General features: G+C 43.7%; 1 protein-coding gene across 38 annotated transcripts in view; it reads left to right on the top strand.

Annotated features, from left to right (window-relative positions):
- Positions 1 to 9,832: 9,832 nt before the first annotated feature.
- Positions 9,833 to 20,045, top strand: part of LEUTX (leucine twenty homeobox) — a 45,800-nt gene continuing 35,587 nt past the window's right edge. For 34 of the 38 annotated variants that reach the window (XR_015145978.1, XR_015145971.1, XR_015145972.1 and 31 more), the window contains exons 1-4: positions 9,833 to 13,663; positions 14,235 to 14,318; positions 17,152 to 17,303; positions 18,042 to 18,204. Coding sequence is in view for 20 of the 38 variants with exons in the window: in XM_086352509.1 (XP_086208635.1) it covers positions 13,657 to 13,663; positions 14,235 to 14,318; positions 17,152 to 17,303; positions 18,042 to 18,204 (406 nt within the window). In the remaining 18 variants the exon portion in view is untranslated. Of the gene's footprint in view, positions 13,664 to 13,833; positions 13,856 to 14,234; positions 14,319 to 17,151; positions 17,304 to 18,041; positions 19,324 to 19,379; positions 19,515 to 20,045 lie in introns of those variants that run through there. The other 4 variants (XM_086352523.1, XM_086352501.1, XM_086352502.1 and 1 more) reach the window with 4 other exon arrangements.

The raw sequence follows: 20,045 nt of genomic DNA on the forward strand, positions 1-20,045 counted from the left end.
ATCTGCTTTTAATTGGGTTTTGATATGGTTAAATATTGAGTCTAACATATTGCTACTTGTTTTCTATTTGTCTCAGCTATTGTTCCCACCTTCCCCTTTTCTCTGCCATCTTTTAAATTAATCAAGTTTTATCATTGTTTTATCTTCTTTGTTGGCTGTTGAGCTAAAAACCTTCATTTTGTTATTTTAGTGGTTCTTCAGGATTTTTAGTGTACATGTTTAACTTACACAATCTATCTCAAATGATATACCACCTTATAAGCAGTATAACTTTACAATAGCATATTTTCACTTCTCTCCTCTAACATATGCTATAATTCTCATGTGTTTTATTTTTGCTTTATCTTTTTAATTGGAGGATAATTGCTTTACATGTTGTGTTGGTTTCTGCTGTACAACAACGTCAATCAGTCCCAAGTATACATAGAAGCCCCCTCCCTCCCTCCTGAGCCTCTCCCCCTGCCCATCCCATGCCTCTAGGTCATCACAGAGCTGCGAGCGGAGTTCCCTGTGTTATACAGCAACTTCCCAGGGCTCTCTCTCAGTCTTCACTTTATTTTTATATGTTATAAGCTCTGCAAGGCATTGTTATAATTTCTCTTTAACAATTATATTTACCGATGTAACAGCCATCTCCACTGCTCTTCATTCTTTGGTGTAACTCCAGATTTCCAACTGGTGTCCTTTTCCTTCTGCCTGAAGGACGTACTTTAACATTTCTCCAGAAGGGGTTTGTTACTGGTGACCTTTTCTGAAAAAGTCAAGGTTTCACCATTACCTTTGAAAGATACCTTTCCTAGATTGAAAAAGTACACTTCAGATTCTGTTGGAGAATTCAAATGTAACCTGTGCATCAGATGATATCAAGGAGTTTTCTGGAACATTGTAGTGGTAGTTGTGATTATGTTTTCAAAGTCCTTATCTGTTAAGATAAATTCTGGAGTGTTTATATCAAAAATGATAGTATGACTGAGATTTATTTTAAAATTCGCCCCCCCTCCCCCGCAAATAAGTGGGAGGAACAATGAAACAAGAATATTCATAATTAAAGTGGGAGAGTAGGTACAGAGGCATTATTTATATTATTCTTTCTTGTGAGAATTAATAAAGGAAAAAACCTCACTAAAATGAAGTTGGGCAGCCAGAAGAGGGAGCTCTTACGCATGTGCCACTGGCTGTCTCATAAATCCCAGCAGGAAGAGATGTACCTTACCTCTCTGGCAAAAGTGACCTTACTTTACGACCCCCAGCAGGAGGAAGAAAGATTTTCTCTCTGCCTGGAAACAGCTCAGCTAATGAAAATACACTGTACTTTAAACTCTCCGTTTCCTCCAATGGACTCTTTGTTTATACTAGCTCCTCGAAACTTTCCCTTTTCCTCAGTAAGAGTTTCCTTTCCTTTTTCTTAAAAAAAAATTTATTTTTTTTTTTTTTTTTTGGTCATGCCATATGGCATGTGGGACCTTAGTTTTCTGATCAAGGATCGAACCCATTCCCCCTGCATTGGAAGCTCAGAGTGTTAACCACTGGACCTCCAGGGACGTCCCTCTTTCTTTCTTTCGTTTTTTTAATTACTTACTTGGTCGTGCTAGGTCTTTGTTGCAGCAGGCGGGATGTACCATTTTGTTATGCCCTGCTGGGGTCTTTAGTTGTGGCACGCAGGGCCTTTTACTTGCAGCCCTCGAGCTCTTAATTCGGGAGCATGGAATTTTAGCCACTGGACCACCAGAGAAGGCCCCTCCTCTCTTGTTCTTTATGAGCTTGCCTGTGGTTCACCAGAGCTGCGTGTTTTGGATCGGACTTCCTTTGGTGCTTCTGAATAAGTCTGTTTGGCAGGTAAAATAACTGGCTGTTTTATTGTTTGAGGTTAACATTCTTCTTCTTTTGGTGCTTGTTGGAAATTTTTCATTAGAGAATGAGGGAAAGCAGTTAGAATCACTGCTTTCCTGTTCTAGGTATGGAAATGTTGCTCAGCAACCCCTCAAAAAAAAGAAAATAAAATGTGATAATTGTTACAAAGGGTAGGTACAGAGTTTTGAGGGCTAATTCTAGGATGGGTTGTCCTGGCCAGGGAGGTCAAGAAAGATTTTCCTGAAGGAGATTGTTTAGGCTCTGAGAAGAGAGTAAGAGTTAGTTAGGATAAAAGAGAAGAATTTACAGGTGGAAAAGCAGTTTGTGCAAAAGTGTAATCAGCATGACAAAGTAAAGAACATAGCATGGTGGGCGTAGAAAGCGTGAGAGGGACTTCCCTCATAGTCAGGGGTTAAGAATCCACCTGCCAGTGCAGGGGGCACGGGTTCCATCCCTGGTTCAGGAACTAAGATCTCACTTGCCATGGAGCAACTGAGCCTGCAAGCCACAACTATCGAAGCCCTCACTCCCTGGCTGTTTTTGTTGTTTAGTCCTCAGTCATGTCTGACTCTTCGTGACCCCAAGGACTGTAGCCTGCCTCTGTCAATGGGATTTCTCAGACAAGAATACTGGAGTGGGTTGCTATTTCCTTCTCCAGGGGATCGTCCTGACCCAGGGATCTGACCTGAGTCTCCTGCACTGGCAGGTGGATTCTTCACCACTAAACCACTGGGAATCCCACAGTTAATGGGCTCACTCTCTAGAGCCCGTGCTTAATACCACTTCATTTAAGACAGGGAAATCTGGGTTCAGACTGGCTGGGTGCAAATCTAATTTTGCCACTTGATGTGAATAACATGAGTAACAAGTTACTTAAGTTTTCTGTTCTTTAAGGTAGGGGTCCTCCACCCCCAGGCCAAGGACTGGTACCAGGCCACAGCTCACAGATAATGTGAGCTATCTCTCACATTACCACCTGAACTCCATGCCTTGTCAAATGAGTGGCAGTGTAATAAATGCAATGTGCTTGAATCAGCCCAAACCATCCCACTCCTCCCCGCCCACCGTCTGTAGAAAAATGGTTTTTTACAAAACTGGTCCCTGGTGCCAAAAAGGTTGGGGACTGCTGCTTTAGGGTCTTCATCTGTAAAGCCCAAACAACAGTAGACCTGCAGTACACAGTTTCTATGAAGATTAAAGGAAATATATGAAATCACCTTAAAATTGTGTGTGGCACAAAGAAAGTACCCAACTGATATTAACTCTTATCCTGAAACTGTGAGAGTGTTGTCTTCTCTAGTAAATAAAATGATCACAGGATGCTGGTTTCAGAGCTTTGAGTCATTTAAAGCAGTTATATTTTACAAATTTAATTTGTACAAGTAGACTTGTATGAAAAGATCTCCTGGTATGCCTGCTAGATTTTTAGTGAAGGGAGTGTTTATATATATATATATATATATATATATATATATATATTTTTTTTTTTTTAGATGCAAGCATTCTTAAAGCTTTAAATTGTATTATCAACTTCTACATGGATTAACTTTTCTAAGTGGATTAACTTTTCCAGGCAAGGAGATCAAATCAGTCAATCTTAAAGGAAATCAATCCTGAATGTTCATTGGAAGGACTGATGCTGCAGCTGAAGCGACAATACTTTGGTCAGGTGATGCAAAGAGTTGGAAAAGACCCTGATGGTGAGAAAGACTGAAGGCGAGAGGAGAAGGGGACTGACAGAGGATGAGATGGTTGGATGGCATCATCAACTCAATGGACATAAGCTTCAGCAAGCTCTGGGAGATGGTGAAGGACAGGGAAGCCTGGCATGCGGCAGTCCATGGGGTTGCAAAGAGTCAGACATGACTGAGCCACTGAACAACAGCAAGAGTGAGGACACATTCTTTCATCCAGATAAAAACAGAGCTGATGAGATTCAGTCTTACTTGCTTTGAGAGGTGATTGATACACTTAATCTCCTAGCTAACTTTAGCCTAAGGTGCTTATCAAATCTCCTCCCTTTGCCAAGCACCAAGCTCCAATTTTTATACCTTTCACAAGATTTCTAGGTGTTAAACTCTGCTCTTGCTTAAGAATTGGCAACTAATACATAACTCATATTTAAATTTCCCCCAATTGTCCAAAACCATGTCTTTTATAGCAAATTTTAAGCCCCGCATCCAGTCAGATTCTGCGCATTCCATTGGGTTCCTATATCCCTTTAGCCTCTTTTTGTTGTTGGTTTTCACTTACTCAGGCACGTCCGACTCTTTGCAACCCCATAGTGGCATTGCAGGCTTCCCTGTCCTTCACCATCTCCTGAAGTTGGCTCAAACTCATGTCCATCATGTTGACGATGCCATCCAACCATCTCATCCTCTGTCAGTCCCCTTCTCCTCTTACCCTCAGTCTTTCCCAGCATCAGGGTCTTTTCCAATGAGTTGGCTCTTCTCATGAGGTGACCAAAGTATTGAGTTTTAGCTTCAGCATCAGTCCTTCCAATGAACACCCAGGACTGATCTCCTTTAGGATGGACTGCTTGGATCTCCTTGCAGTCCAAGGGACTCTCAAGAGTCTTCTTCAGCACCACAGTTCAAAAGCATCAATTCTCTGGCACTCAGCTTTCAGGAAAGCATCTGCCGGAGTTGCAGGAGACCTGAATTCAATCTGGCTTGGGAAGCTCCCCTGGAGAAGAAAATGGCAACCCACTCCAGTATTCTTGCTTGGAGAATCCCATGGACAGAGGAGCCTGGCAGGCTACAGTTCATGGGATCGAAAGAGTCGGACACGACTTGGTGCTGTCTTTTCTTTTTTTTTATGATCCAATTTTCACCTCCATACACTGGGAAAAAACCGTAGCTTTGACTTGATGGACCTTTGTCAGCAAAGTCATGGTTCTGCTTTTTAATACGCTTTCTAGTTTTATCATAGCTTTTCTTCCAAGGAGCACGTGTCTTTTAATTTCATGGCTGCAGTCATCATCTGCAATGATTTTGGAGTCCAGGAAAATAAAGTCTGTCACTGTTTCCATTGTTTCTCCATCTGTTTGCCATGGAGTGATGGGATCCAATGCCACGATCTTAGTTTTTTGAATGTGGAGTTTTAAGTCAGCTTTTTTACTCTCCTCTTTCACCTTCATCAAGAGGCTCTTTAGTTCCTCTTTGTTTTCTGCCTTTAGGATGGTGTCGTCTGCATATCTGAAGTCATTGATATTTAGCCTCTTTCAATCGAGAACACTCTTCTGCCTTGTTGTACCATTTTTGTTAAGTTTCCAGGAGCGTTCTATCAGTAAGGGCTTGTGTACCCATGGCCAAGAAAGACAAACTCTGTTGGGGGGGTGTTTGTAGTAAAGTAAGGGTTTATGCAGGGCATCCAGGCAGGGAGTGGGAGACAAACCCTTACATTTGCTCCAACCTGGTCTTTGACTTAGGGGGTTTTATAAAGGGGATGGAGAAGGCAATGGCACCCCACTCCAGTACTCTTGCCTGGAAAATCCCATGGATGGTGGAGCCTGGTAGGCTGCAGTCCATGGGGTCGCTAAGAGTCGGACACGACTGAGTGACTTCACTTTCACTTTTCCCTTTCACGCATTGGAGAAGGAAATGGCGGCCCACTCCAGTGTTCTTGCCTAGAGAATCCCAGGGATGGGGGAGTGGGGGAGCCTGGTGGGCTTCCGTCTATGGGGTCGCACAGAGTCGGACACGACTGCAGCGACTTAGCAGCAGCAGCAGCATAAAGGGGAAGAATGCAGAGACAAGGATTAATTATCATCTTGTGACATTCCTGAATGTAATTTCAGGAATCAGGATGTGTCTGGTTATGATTCTCTGGCCATGTGGTCCATAGCTCTGGGATTTCTTAGCTCATTTTGCTCCAGAGAAACAACCTGCATTTGTACTTTAATACTGATAACTGTAACAGCAATGTTAGTACATTAAAGATGTTATCGAAAACAGCAGTTACAGCCATCTGACTCTGGTGGAGTAGTGTTCAGTTAGCACAGGATTGCAGTCCAAGGGGACAAGAAAGAAGTTTTGAATAGAGAGATTAATCAGAAACTTGGTAAGGAGACTTGGTTTTAGAGGAATTTGGTTTCAATGCCCCCTCCTGTTTTAAGTTCCCCTGAATCTTTGAGGAAACAAGACAACAATTGCTCTAGCTAATTCTTGCTGAAACAGGTCATCGTCCTGCCTCAATCTGGGGAATTGACCCTGCTTAGGGATCTTCCATGTTCCAAGTACTGGATCTGAGTCTTTCATGATTTAAGGCTTTTAGTCCCTTGGTCCACCCTTTCGGGGCAACAGACCCAATTATGAGGAAGTGAAAGAGTGATGACTGGAAATTTAATAAGTTTCGGAAAGCAGATCTCATTCCCTGAGGAAAGAAGGAGAATAATCCTGAAGAACAGGCTGGCCTGGGCACTTCTGGGGAGACTTGTTTTAAGCCTGATAGGCAGTTGTCTAATTTTATCTAAGTAGGTCTAACTTTGTAATCTGGCCACTAACATATAAAACACGTATGGCTACTGAACATATGTGTCCTTTTTCTGCTAAAATCCAATCTAAAGCAGTTGTCTAGTACTATTCATGATAAAAAATCTAGTGGTTTATTCTGAGGGGCTGTAGCTTAAGCTCTATCATTGTCACTACTATTCTTTCTTATTGTATTTATTTTTGGCTGTGCTGGGCCTTCACTGTGGCTCTTGGGCTTTCTCTGGTTGCAGTGAGCGGGGCCTGCTGTCTTGTTGCAGAGCATGGCTGTAGAGCGCAGGCTCAGTAGTTGTGGCATTCGGCCTTAGGTGCCCCATGGCATGTGGAGTCTTCCAGGACCAGGGATCGAACCCGAGTCTCTTACATTGGCAGGCGGATTCCCACTGAGCCACCAGGGAAGTCAGTTACTACTATTCTTAAGTAAGGGAAAGATTTTATTGTTACCTTGAGACTATAATGCTTAGTTGGCAGCTGCTGGCAGATACTGTTTTGAGAATTGATGGCGGTATCCTTGATACACTTCAGGAAATTCAAGGTCACAGTAATACAGGCATTTGTCTGAAACCATGTCCACAAGGGCTGTCCAGCTTTGTTTTGATTTCTACATGTACTTTTTCCTTAGTGGTTAAAGCAGATGTACAGTGTATAAGCCAGAATGACTTCCCCATACCTCAATAGGTGAACATTTCTTCTGTCATTTCCTGTTTTGATTACAGATCTTTTGCTTGGTCAAAATGTTTGCCCCTTGGTGCCAGGGTGGTTGGTCCATCACGTCCTGTGGTGCTAAGCCTACTTTTTGTTTATATATATTTTTGCCTCACTATCCACATTGGGAGAAAACTGATCAGACATAGTGAACAAACTCAGAGGCATTTTAATGAGGAAACATTTTATAGGCTGTACATTTTATCAGTTATACCAATTTGTCACAGAAACATTGTATTAATATGCTGCTTTTAGCATGGACTTAAGAAACATTGTATTAATGTGCTGCTTTTAGCATGACTTAAAACAAGCAGTGATGTGTTATGAGTAGCTATACTCTGTTACAACTTCACTGGGCAGTTTTCTTTCCGTCTTAAATATTGGGGGTAACAGTATGGTTGGAAGTAAAAAATATATATATAATTTCCAGTGTTATAGGAAGACAGACAACTTGTGAGCAGTTCAGACACATGAACTGGATGGGTCTCACAAGCCTGGCTCTGATTCTTGGATTAGCCACCTATCACCCTGGCACCTCACTCCAGCACTCTTGCCTGGAAAATCCCATGGACAGAGGAGCCTGGTGGGCTGCCAGTCCATGGGGTCGCTAAGAGTTGGACATGACTGAGCGACTTCACTTTCACTTTTCACTTTCACGCACTGGAGAAGAAAATGGCAACCCACTCCAGTGTTCTTGCCTGGAGAATCCCAAGGACGGGGGAGCCTGGTGGGCTGCCGTCTATAGGGTCGCACAGAGTCGGACACGACTGAAGCGACTTAGCAGCAGCAGCACTGCTGTGGTCTTGTCCTGATGTGGGTGTCTTTTGGCATCAGCAGGCCTTTCTACAGGCCAGTCCAACACAGAGCCCTCTCTTAAGTGGGAAATAATAAATTCAACAGTCAGTTCCCTTCAGTTTTGTTGCAGATGTGCTTTTTAAGAGTACCTGATGAAGGCCCTTTGATCTAGGTTTCAGACAGTCCTTTAAGTGCTGCCTTCTCAAGTATACACAGTCTCCTGTTTGTAGTTCTTAGGGCATCTGATCTTCATCCAAAGATAGATTGGTGTGATCAGCTTCAGAAGTAAACTTAAAGTGTCCTTCAATAATTCAGTTAAACTTTACACAATAATGTAACATAACCCTAGGAGGTATCTTTGGAGGTGAGTCTTAGGCAGTAAATACAGATCTCAATCAACAAAACTAGGATTTAATATCTACTGAAACATAATCTTTTTTCTGGGCTTCAGTGTGTGTTTGCAACCAAGTAAAAGTTTATTGAAGGGTGCCAAGCACGGGGGTGTGAGACAAGTCTCAGATCCCTTCTGACCTGGTCTTTGAGTTAGGTTTGTTGTTGTTGCTTTAAGAGGAAGCACAAACTGAAATTGTATGGCTCAGGGAGTCCCTGTCCTGGCTGACCTACTGGTATGTGGGGCTGGGACACAAGGCTGCTGGCCAGGGCGTCCCAAGGGTCCTGGTGTTAGTGCTGGCCCATTGGTGGGCAGAGCCAGGTTCTGGTATGAATGGCTGAGGGCCCAGGGTCCCAGAGCTGGTGTTGTCCTGCTGTTGTATGGGGCCGGATTCTGGGGCAGGTGGCTCAGGAGCCCCGGGTTGCTTGAGGCTGGTACCAGCCAGCTGGTGGGTGATCCAGGTCCCAGCCTTTCTGGCAGCAGGGTTGAGGTGGTCCTGCGGCTGATGCCCACACAATGGGGAGTGAGGCAGTGTCTTAGGGCCATTGCTGAACCACTGGTGGGTGGAGCCAGGTCCAGGGGTTTCTGGCAGAGGGCTTGGGGTTCCCAGAACTGGTGTCAGCCCACTGGTCGGTGGAGCTGTGTCCTAGGGCCTTTGTTGCAGGGTCCTGGGAGTCCTGGAGTTGGAGTCAGCCACTGGTGGACTAGCTGTGGGGCCCCAGGGGTCCCAGAGCTAATACTAGCCCACTGGTGGGTCCTGGACCCTCTGGTTGGTGGGGCCAGGTCCCTGGGGAGTCTGCTGATTGATATGGGTATCCCAGGACTGGTGCCAGCTGACTGACGGGTGGGTCCAGGTCCTGTGCTAATCAGCTAGAGGGAAGATTCCAGAAGCACATGTACCAGCAGCAGTGCCCTGTAGAATGAGCTCCTCAGAAGGGCTGCTGGCAGGTGAGTCCCAGTCTCTCCTGCCCCTCCAGGAGGCTCTCCCGGATCTACAGGTGCATCTGACTCAGGTTCCTTTCAAAGGACTGCTCCTGCCCCGGGTCTCAGAGCATCAGGGATTCCGTGTGCACCCTTTTGATCGAGTGTTTCCTACACCCGCTGACTCTCCCAAAGTAAGTCCCACTGGTCTTCTTCTGGGTGTTGGTCTTCCTGATGTAGAACCTCTAGGTTGGGGAGCTCAGATTCCTCACTCCTCCGGGTGAATCTCTGCAGTTGTAATCATCCCTTGTTCGTGGGTTGCCTACCTAAAGTAGGTCTTGACTGCATCTCTGCTTATCTTGTTGTGGTTTCTTTTCTATACCTTTGTATGTTAGGTTGTAGAAGATCTTTTCAGCTAGTTTTTGGGTCATTCTCATGGACAGTTGCTTTGTAAATATTTGTAGCTTCTGTGTGCTCATGAGAGGAGGTGAGCTCAGGGTCTTCCTACTCTGCCATCTTGTCCATTCAGCCAAGTATTTTTTTTTTTTTAATATACCACAACTGACTGAAGAAAAAATATATAATAATATAAACAGAACTATAAAAGTAAAGAGATTGACTCAGTAACCTCCCTATTAGAACTCCCCTAGAGGAGATGGCTTGACTGCTGAATTATGCAATACATTGTATGAAGCCAACATTACTCTGATACCAAAGGCAGAGAAAGATATCACAAGAAAGGGACGTTACAGATCAATATCCGTATGTATTTTTCCACATGCCTGGGAAAGAGGAAATGTGATTGGTGAATATCTAGCTATCCTCTCCCACAGTGACTCATCTGTGATTTTTACAGGTTTGCAAATGACCCCTTCTAAACTAAGTTCTCTCCAAATTCTGGAAAATACACAATTTCAGAAAATGTTAAAATTAAATTACATCCATTGTAGAAGGTAATTGAATATTGCTAATATTTCTGTGCTCTACAATGACCTAAATTAAAATGGTGCTTTAAAAGAAAAAACTGCCATCAAATTTGGATGCTGAAAATATTTATAACAGATACAGAGTTGACCTGAGGCTTTATAGTTCATCTAGAAAGTCATCAGCAGGTTTTAATACATAACAAAAAGACTACCCTGGGATTGCAAGAACAGTGGTCCTCTAAGTGTGGTTTCCAGATCAATAAATCAGCTCATCTGGGAATTTATTAAAATGTGTATTTATGGGTCCCAATCTGTATCTACATATATAGTGATATATTGAATTCTGGGGGTGGGACCCATCTTTATATGTTTTTATAAAACGTCAAGGTGACTCTCATGTATCCTAAAGTTTGAGAACTACTGGCTGATAAAGATCTCTCTTCTGGTCAAAAAAAAAGTCAAAACCTTGCAAGCTCAAGAGAATGAGAAGACAAGACACAAATTGGGAGAAAATAATTGCAGAACACATATCTCATAAGACTCTTGTCAAAACAAAGAATTCTCAAATACACAAGAAGAAGAACAAATCAATTTAAAAATGGGCCAAAGATCTGAAGGAGCTTCTCTGGTGGCTCAGTGGTAAGGAACCTGCCTGCCTATGCAAGGTTCAATCCCTGGGTCAGGAAGATCCCCTGGAGAAGGAAATGGCAACCCACTCTAGTCTTCTTGCTGGGAGAATCCCATGAACAGAGAAGCCTGGCAGGCTACAGTCCACGGGGTCTGAAAAGAGTCGGACACGACTTAGTGACTGAACAACAGCAAAGATCTGAACAGATACCTTAACAAAGAAGATACACAGATGGCAAATAAGTATATATGCTGCTTAACATCAGATATCATTAGAACTGTAAATTACAACAGGATAACACCACAAAACCTTTAGTATGTCTAAAACTAAACACAGACAACACCAAACAGGGATGCGGGTGTGGAGGGACAGGGACTCTCCTTCTGTGCTGGTGGGAGTGCAGGATGGTACAGCTACTTTGGAAGACAGTTTGATGGTTTCTTACAAAACTAAACGTATTCTTACTGTGTTTACCGCCAGCTGTGCTCCTATATATGTTTACCCACAGGGGTTGAAAACTTATGTCCATTGAAAAACTTGCACATAAATATTTATAGCAGCATTATTCATAGTTGCCAGAAACTGAAAGAAATCCAGGTGTTTCTGTGTAGGTAAGTGGGTAAATTAACTCAGGTACATTCAGACAGTGGGATCTTGTTCAGCACTAAAAACTGTGAGCTATGAAGACATGGAAGAATCTTAAAGGCGTATTCCTCAGTGAAAGAACCCAATCTGAAAAGGCTACATACTGTATGATTCTGACATAGGACATTCAGTAAAGGCTGCAACTGTGAGGATGGTAAAATGACCAGAGGTTCCCAGGGTGCAGGAGATGAGTAGGTGAGGCACAGAAGATTTTAGGTCAGTGAAAACCCCCTGCATAATATTTTAAGGATGAATGTATGTTGGTACACATGTCTCTAGATCCACAGGATGTGTAACCCCAAGAGTGAACCCTCAGGTAAACTGTGGGTTTTGGATGATTGTGATGTGTCAGTGTAACTTCATCTGTTATAAAAAGTGTACCACTCTGATGGGGCATGTGGATAATGGTGGGGCCGGGGTGCTATGTACGTGTGGCAGCAGAGGGTATATGGGAAGTCTCTTTATCTTACTCTCAGTTTTGCCTGGAATCTAGAACTGTTCTTAAAAAAAAAAGTCTAAAAAAGACATTAGGGGGAGAGCTGGTGAGATAAAAAATAGTCTGGTGACTTCCCTGGTGGTCCAGAGGTTTAGAATCCGCTGCCAGTGCAGGGGACATGGGTTCAGTCCCTGAGAGAAGAATTAAGATCCCGCATTCTTCAGGGCAACTAAGCCTGCACGCCACAACTAGAGAGCCTGCACGCTGCAGCGAAGACCCAGTGCAGCAAAAAAGAAGAAAAAAGACTGAAATTTAGTTAATATACCAATGTAAATTTCTTGGTTTTGGCCAATGTACCTGGGTATGTAAGACATTAACATAGAGGGAGCTGGATGAATTGTTTGTGGAAACTCCCTAATTATCTGTGCAACTTTTCTGTAAATCTAAAATTGTTCCATTATAGAAAGTTTATTCACACAAACAAAAACCCACTACAAACCCTAAGTGGATAGCTGGAGTATAGGAGGCTCCAGGGACTAGTTCAGCACAGTGCATACAAACTCAACAAGGTACATATGGTTTTTGAGGAAGTGTAATCTCCCAATCTGGGTCCTGGGAAAAATTCCTCAGAAAATACAGAAATGTTTACATATGTTCACCAAAATACATGAGTAACACCTCTTGCAGAGAAAAACGTTATGAGGAAGAATAAATGAAGGTGAGAGGGGAAAAAAATGAACAAAGGGTCAGGGAAAGGGAAGTAAGAGGCAAGAGAGCAGCATGATTTTTTTTTTTTTTAATTTAGTTTGAGGATTTCCCTGGTGGTTTTGTAGAATCCCTGGCTTCCCTGGTGGCTCAGGTGGTAAAGAATCTGCCTGCAATACGGGAGACCAGAGTTTGATCCCTGGGTTGGGAAGATCCCCTGGAGAAGGGAATGGTTACCCACTCCAGTATTCTGACCTGGGGAACTCATGGACTGTATAGTACATGGGGTTGCAAAGAGTCAGACACAACTGAGCGACTTTCACTTTCACCGGTGGTCCAGTGGTTAAGAATCCACCTTGCAATGCAGGGGACTCAGGTTTGATCCTGATCAGGGAACTAAGATCCCACATACTGTGGGGCAACTAAGCCCATGTGTCTCAACAAAAGACCCCAAAAGATGTAACAAAGATCCTGAAACGGCCAAAAACAAAAAAATCTTTAAAAGTTCAATTTGTTAAGTTCACTTGCTTAGAACTGTTCGTGGACTTTCAGCTGTCCCAAATTTGAACACTCCTTAACCTAAGTTACAAGGACCTCTGTGATTCAAGCTCTGCCAAGTTCTTCCCCCAAGTCAGCTGCTGTCTTGCGTGGGAAGGCTGGGAAGACCTGATGGTGGGGGGCTTTGACAGTCCATCTCCTCCACAAGCTGTCCCTTAGACATTCACTCTCGCCCCCCAGTTCACACTGAGAGCTGCCCACCCACAAAACCCCTTCTTCACCTTTTGATTTCAGGTGTCTTACCAACTTATTCTTTCTCCCAGCACCCTGTTTGTTTATTTTATTCTGAGTGACAGTGTTGAACATTTTATCCATGTCCTCCTCAACTTTGATTTATTTTCCTCCACTATTTGAGGTCAGAAATAAAATCTGGACTCACACCGTTATCCCCAGGACCCTGGACAGCACCAGGCACAGCCTGGGTTCTCATTAAGCCTGTTGAGTGGATGATGGGAGGGTGTGGCATTAGGGAGGGGTAGGGTGGGGGCATGATTTTGTTAAAATTTTGCTTAAATATTAGGCCTCTAAACCCAGCAGATGTGTAAGACTACAGTTCATAGTCAGGCAACACCTGGTCGAATCACTGTGCTTCTCAAGGATTTCTCATGGCAGGTAAGCTGGGTGAAGGCAATGCATGCCGAGGATGCTAGAGGTTGAGTGGCTGGCTTGTGATAAACTGAGGTGAGAGGGGCGAGAGTTTGTGGTAGTCTCTGAACTTCGCCAACACTGGCTCATCCGTCTGGGGAACCATTGGGTTATACCAGCAGGGAGCATTTGAAAACCATAGTGCTTACTGCATGACAGGTCAACAAATCGACAGACGATTTTCTTTTCGTTGTTTTTGGCTGTGCTGGGTCTTTGTTGCTGCTCAAGGGTTTTCTCTAGTCATGGCGAGTGGAGGCTGCTCTTTGTTGTGGTGTCGGGGCTTCTCGTTGCTTCTCTTGTTGAAGAGCACAGGCTCTAGGGGCTTTGAGGGATGTGGAATCTTCCCAGACCAGGGATTGAACCCGTATCCCCTGCATTGGCAGGCAGATTCCTATCCCCAGGGAAGTCCACAGACAAGTTGTTGGGACAGGGAATATCGACTTTATTCAGAAAGCCAGCAGACCAAGAGGATGGTGGACTTGAGTCCCAAAGAACCTCTGTGTCTGAGTTACAATTCAGGCTTCTTTTATTCCAAAAGGGGAGGAAGTAATGTCAAGCACTTCCTGGTTCCCATCAACCTCCGGAGGGAATGTGTTAATAACTTTCCCGCAGTCATCCTCAGGTGAGCCTGGTTAAGATATTTTCTATATGGTAAACAAAGATATTTTAGCTTAATGATCATTACCTAGGAGGGTTCCCAGAGATGGGCTGTTATGTATAATTTAAGCTTTGGGGAACATTCCTTTCGTGATCTAACATGTAGTAGAAAATTACATCACCAGTAATGTAAGTGTTTGTTTCTCCACCTCCTTTTTAACAAGTGGTACTGTCATACTTTTAAATGTCAACCATTTGGTGGTGTTCTGAAAACAATATTCAACTGAGTAAATTTTAAAGATTGTATTGGCTTTATTCAGTGATTCATGAATCAGGCAGGATCCAGTCTAGCATATCAAAAGGAGCTCAGAGGAGCTGTGTAAAATGAATGATTTGTATTGTACAGGCAGAAGGGAATAGGAGCTAGGTTATACAAGGCAGAAAATCAGATTATTACAGGAACTAGGTTATACAAGGTGGGAAATCAGATTATTGCACGGTTACTTCCCTTTATGAGATAGCAGGGGTCTATCAGGCAGTTACCTAACTAGTACTGATTGAGCAATTCCTGATTGATGTGCTTAAGATTCCATTTCTGGGAGAGCTGAAACTGTAAATTGCCTGTTGGCAGTATGGAGCATACATGACTCCATTTTGGGCCTTTCATTTGTAATAGTGGGTACATGAAATTTGATCCAGTTCCATTTCTTTATTAACCAATGAGTCTCTTCACTCTATTTTAAAGTCTATTTTGCTTTTCTGTTTTGCTAATTTCCTACTTCTTTCCTTTGACGTTTTTCTAGTGTATTTCCCACCCCCCCCCCACCTTTGAGGCTTAGTAGAACATTTTTGTTGTATTCTGGACACCAATAATTTATTTCTTATATTGGTCGCAGATGTACATGTACGTGTACTCAGTCATGTCTTGACTCTGAGATTCCATGGACTGTAGCCCACCAGGTTCCTCTATCCACAGAATTTCCCAGGCAAGAATACTGGAGTGGGTTGCCATTTCCTCCCCCCAGGAATCAGCTCTGCTTGCTTTCCAGGCCTGTTGTATAGGACTCAACCTGGAAGCTCCCCTTGTCACCCTCTTGTGTGGATTCTCCTTTCTTCCATACAAATTCCCCCTTGTTTGTGACCACCAACCCCCCAGCGCCTGCACTGGGTGGCATGGGAGATCTTAGTTTTTGACCAGGGATTGAACCCATATCTCCGTGCATGGGAAGCTCAGATTCTTAACCTCTGGACCACGAGGGAAGGCCCCTCACTCTTGTTCTTTATTTTGCTGAGTTGAACTATATCCTCAAGTAGCAGACAAAATAAGTTGGTTGAACCTATGAGTATCTGAATGTATCTTTATTCTCTTCTCACGTGGAAGGATAAATTTGACTGCATAGAGAATTTTATCTTGAAAGTCATTTCCTTAAGAATGTAATATTAAAGTCCCCAACTATTACAGTGTTGCTGTATATTTCTCCCTTTATTTCTTTACTATTTACTTTCTATATTTATGTCCTCCTATGCTGGGGGCAGAGATGTCTACAAATGTATCTTCTTGTTGGATTGACCCCTTTATCCTCCTGTAATGCCCTTTTTGTCTTTTGTTACAGTCTTTTGTTTTAAAGTGTATTTCTTCTGATGCAAGTATTGCTGCCCCAGCATTCTTTTCCTTCCCACTGGCGCTGCTGTTGTTGTTCGGTCACTTAGTCGTGTCCGACTCTTTGCAACCCTGTGGACTGCAGCTCACCAGGCCTCCCTGTCCTTCACCATCTCCTGGATCCTGCTCAAACTCATGTCCATTGAGTCAGTGATGTCATCCACCCATCTCGTCCTCTGTCATCCCCTTCTCCTCCTGCCTTCAGTCTTTTTCTCCATCAGGGTCTCTTGCAGTGAGTCAGCTCTTCTCATTAGGTGGCCAAAGTACTGGAGCTTCAGCATCAGTCCTTCCAGTGAGTATTCAGGGTTGATTTTCTTTAGGATTGACCCCTTGGCATGGTATATCTTTTTTGATCCTTTCACTTTCATCCTCTGTCTGCAGTTTTGAAGTGTATCTTTTATAGACAGCATATAAAAGGCATATATTAATAGAAGCTTTAAAAAATCCATTTAGCCACCTAGGTTTTTTGATTGGAGAGTTTATTCCATTTACATTTAAAGTAATTATTGATGGATGTGTAATTGCCATTGCAAAAATTGTTTTCTGGCTTTTTTTATAGTTCCTCCTTCTCTTTCTCTCTTACCTTGTAGTTTGATTGTTTTCTTTAGTGTTCTGTTTATATCTTTTCTCATTTTCTTTAGGTATCTAGTAAAAGTGTTTTCTTTGTTGTTACCATGAAGTTCACATCTATAATATCCTATATATTTTTAACCCCCCCACACACATTTTATATTTGTATGACACGTTTTACATCTTTTTATTTCATGTATCTCTTGACAGGTTATTAATCTTGAATTGATTTTACTACTGTGTCTTTTACTCTTCCTGCTTGCTTTGTATGTGACTTATCCACTTCTTTTATTATTGAATATATATATATATATATTTAAAAAATACTTATTTGGCTGCATTGGGTCTTACTTGAGGCATGCAGGATCTTTTATTGCCATGCAAAGACCCTCTGGTTGTGGTGCATGGGCTCTCTAGTTGTGGTGTACCAGCTCCAGAGCATGTGGGCTGAGTAGTTAAATGGACTCATGGACTCAGCTGCTTTGCAGCACGTGGGGTCTTAGCTCCCTGACCAAGGCTCAAATCCATGTCCCCTGCATTGCAGGGCAGATTCTTAACCACTGGACCAATGGGCAACTCCCTTGGAAGTATTTTTTAGGAAAGATTTTCATCTATTCTCTTTTAACAGAAAAACAAAATTCAACTCGGCGATTCCGCACACGCTTTAATGGAGAACAGCTAGGAGCACTAAGAGATGTATTTGAAAGGACCAGGTACCCACATTGTTTCCTCATAAGAACACTTGCTTCAACTATTCATCTTGATGCGTCAGTTATAAAGGTATGTACCTGAGATCTGTCTCTATATAGCTAGATAGCACACCTAACCAGAGTTTCACACACATTTAGTCACCATGTAATTCTCATTGCTTGAAAAATTGCTGTGTGCCAGGACAGATGTTAAGCATTTTATATATTTGTTCCACATTTGTTTTGAAGAACAAGAGTCACAGAGAGGAATTATCTTCCAAGAATTATAAACAGTAGAGCTAGAATTTGAACCTAGGCCTTTCTGACTCCAGACCCACGGTGCTAGATGAGATCCTTTGGTGATGGATTTGGGTCTGTTCCTGTTTATTTCTAGATTCTCCTTAATCACAACATTCAGTTATCTATATACCTTGTGGCTAAATTCCCTTAGAGTACTCGGCATAAGAACTGCTGGACGAATCCTAAAGGCACCCCAAGCTACACTTCCACTCCGTATTCTCAGGCTTAAGAATCCTCTCTGAGAACGCAGAGTATCCACCAAGACAAAACCCACTTTCTAAATACATGTCCTGTTCTTGGCTGAAAGCAGTCTGTCCTGTCGTGCCCGTTGCCAGCGCAATCCTATGCCCCCTTTGCCTCCTGGATCCCAGGACCAGGAGAGGATAGAATTTTCCTCACTCAAATCAAATGTGAAGACATGTGAGAGTAACTTTCATATACCAGAACCAACCAAATTTCTGGAGTATATGAGGATTCTCCTTTGGCTGCTTCCCCCTCTTATTAACCTGCTCATCTCTTCCCTCTCCAGACTTGGTTTAAAAACCAACGTGTCAAAAGGAGGAGGGAGGAGAATCAGACTCAGCAAAATCTGTCACCAGGAGACCCGCGCCGGGTTGTCTCAGTGAAGGAGGAAGAGATGCCCTTACCGGGCACTTCCGGAAGCGCTCATCCCACGAGTCTCAGCCTTGCAGGTGATTCTCATCACGAGCTACCTGAGCTTTCTTGTGCTGAGCAGTGTGAAGGGGCTGCTGCCACTCCATGCCCTTCATCCTGCAATTTCCTGACTGCTCTAAGTCTCAGAGACGCTGATCTTCCTTGGGCCTCCAGTCCTTATGACATGGATCAACTTATACAGTTATACGACTTACCTGGGGATGATGACCCCAGCAGTCTGGATCAGTACCTCTTCCCAGAGTGCTCCAGCTGGGGGACTGTGGCCGGCACTGATCACCATCGTGAGGACGAACACAGCTACAATCCTGAGAAAGTTCCGTGATCCAAATTTTTTTTTAAATGGTTTTATTTATGTTTGGCTGTGCTGGGTCTCTGCTGCTGCGTGGGCTTTTCTCCAGTTGCAGGGGACGGGAGCCGCTCTCTAGTTGCGGTGCTCGGGCTTCTCTTGCTCCGGAGCACAGGCTCTAGGTGTGCAGGGCCCGTTGCGGCTCCCTTCTGTCCTCTAAGTGCCTCCTCAACCAAATTTCAGTATAAAGGGCAGTCATCAGGTATCTTTGGAGAAATAGCAGAAACTAGCTAGTTCTCCTAGTTTGTCCCAGTTGAGCTATCTCCATTAATATTATGTAAAAATACCTATTTTTCATGAGCCTCTTTGTCTTAAAAAAAAAAAAAAAAAACAATTAGGGACCTCTGTAGTGATCCGAGGGTTAGGACTCCACACTTCCAATGCAGGGGACATGGGTTCAGTCTCTGGTTGGAGCACTAAGATCCCACATGCTGCATGGCACAGCTGAAAAAATAAACACCCAAATAACAACCCCCCCAAAAAATGCATTTAAGAGTGTGACATTAGCAATAGATTGGATGAGGAGGTCCCAGCACTTGTACCTGACAAAAAAAACCAATGATTTAATAATTATCCACTGATGAGAATAGCTCTGGGAGAGCTCTGGAGTTCAGTTACTACTCAGCAGGGTAGCAGGCACATGAAAGATGCTCAACATGGCTTATCATCTGGGGAATGCAAATCAAAACTGCAGTGAGGTGTCACCTCACCCCCAGTCAGCATGGCTGTCATCTGAAAGACCACAAGAAATGTTGGCGAGGACAGGGAGAAAAGGGGAGCCTTCAGACACGAACAAGAGCACATCCCCATGGGAAATGGAAGCCTTTTACCCATGTCACCACATAGCTTGCAGCCAAGACTGATCCCTGTGGCTGTGACCTCGCACTAGAGCAAACAAGAGCAGGCAGGCCTTGTCCACTTTCACCAAGGAGTACCAAGGAGCCCTGGGGCTGTCAGTGACACCAGAAGCTTTTGCCACTGAGGACTCCCCAAGTCTTCTCGCATGCGAATCCCAGCTGACGGAACTGTGAGGCATCCGTGCCTGAGCCTTCAAGAGCAGGAGCTGATGCTGCAGCTTCATCGAACACTGGCACTCACGTATGCTGCGAAAACCCATGTCGCTGATCAGAGGATGTGACTGCCTGTTGACCTGTGGGATGGACCTAGCCAGTGAGGGACTCCTCGCCCCATCTTCTGTCCTTTGCACGTCCATTCTGCCTGCATTTCCCATAGCGGGAACTGTTACAAAAACGCAGTCTTGAGAGAGGAAAGTGTTGCTGAGACCACCTGGACTGAATACATGACTGAACCCAGTTAAGGCCGCCATATAAACATTTTAAGATTTGGTGGGTGGATGTGGAGACCTACTTGTCCTGCGTCCACCCAGGATGAGCTTTGTAATTAAGTTTCTTTGTTCATTTAAGCTGCCACCCACCAGTCTGTTGTGATCTGCCTCTTTCTTCACTCTCTTCTGGGGACCAGTTTATGAATCATTAGGTCAGTACTAAGAAA

The sequence above is a fragment of the Bos grunniens genome, chromosome 18 (genome assembly GCF_055505025.1).
Source record: "Bos grunniens cultivar Pamir isolate PY7600 chromosome 18, Bosgru_T2T1.0, whole genome shotgun sequence".
NCBI lineage: Eukaryota > Metazoa > Chordata > Mammalia > Artiodactyla > Bovidae > Bos > Bos grunniens.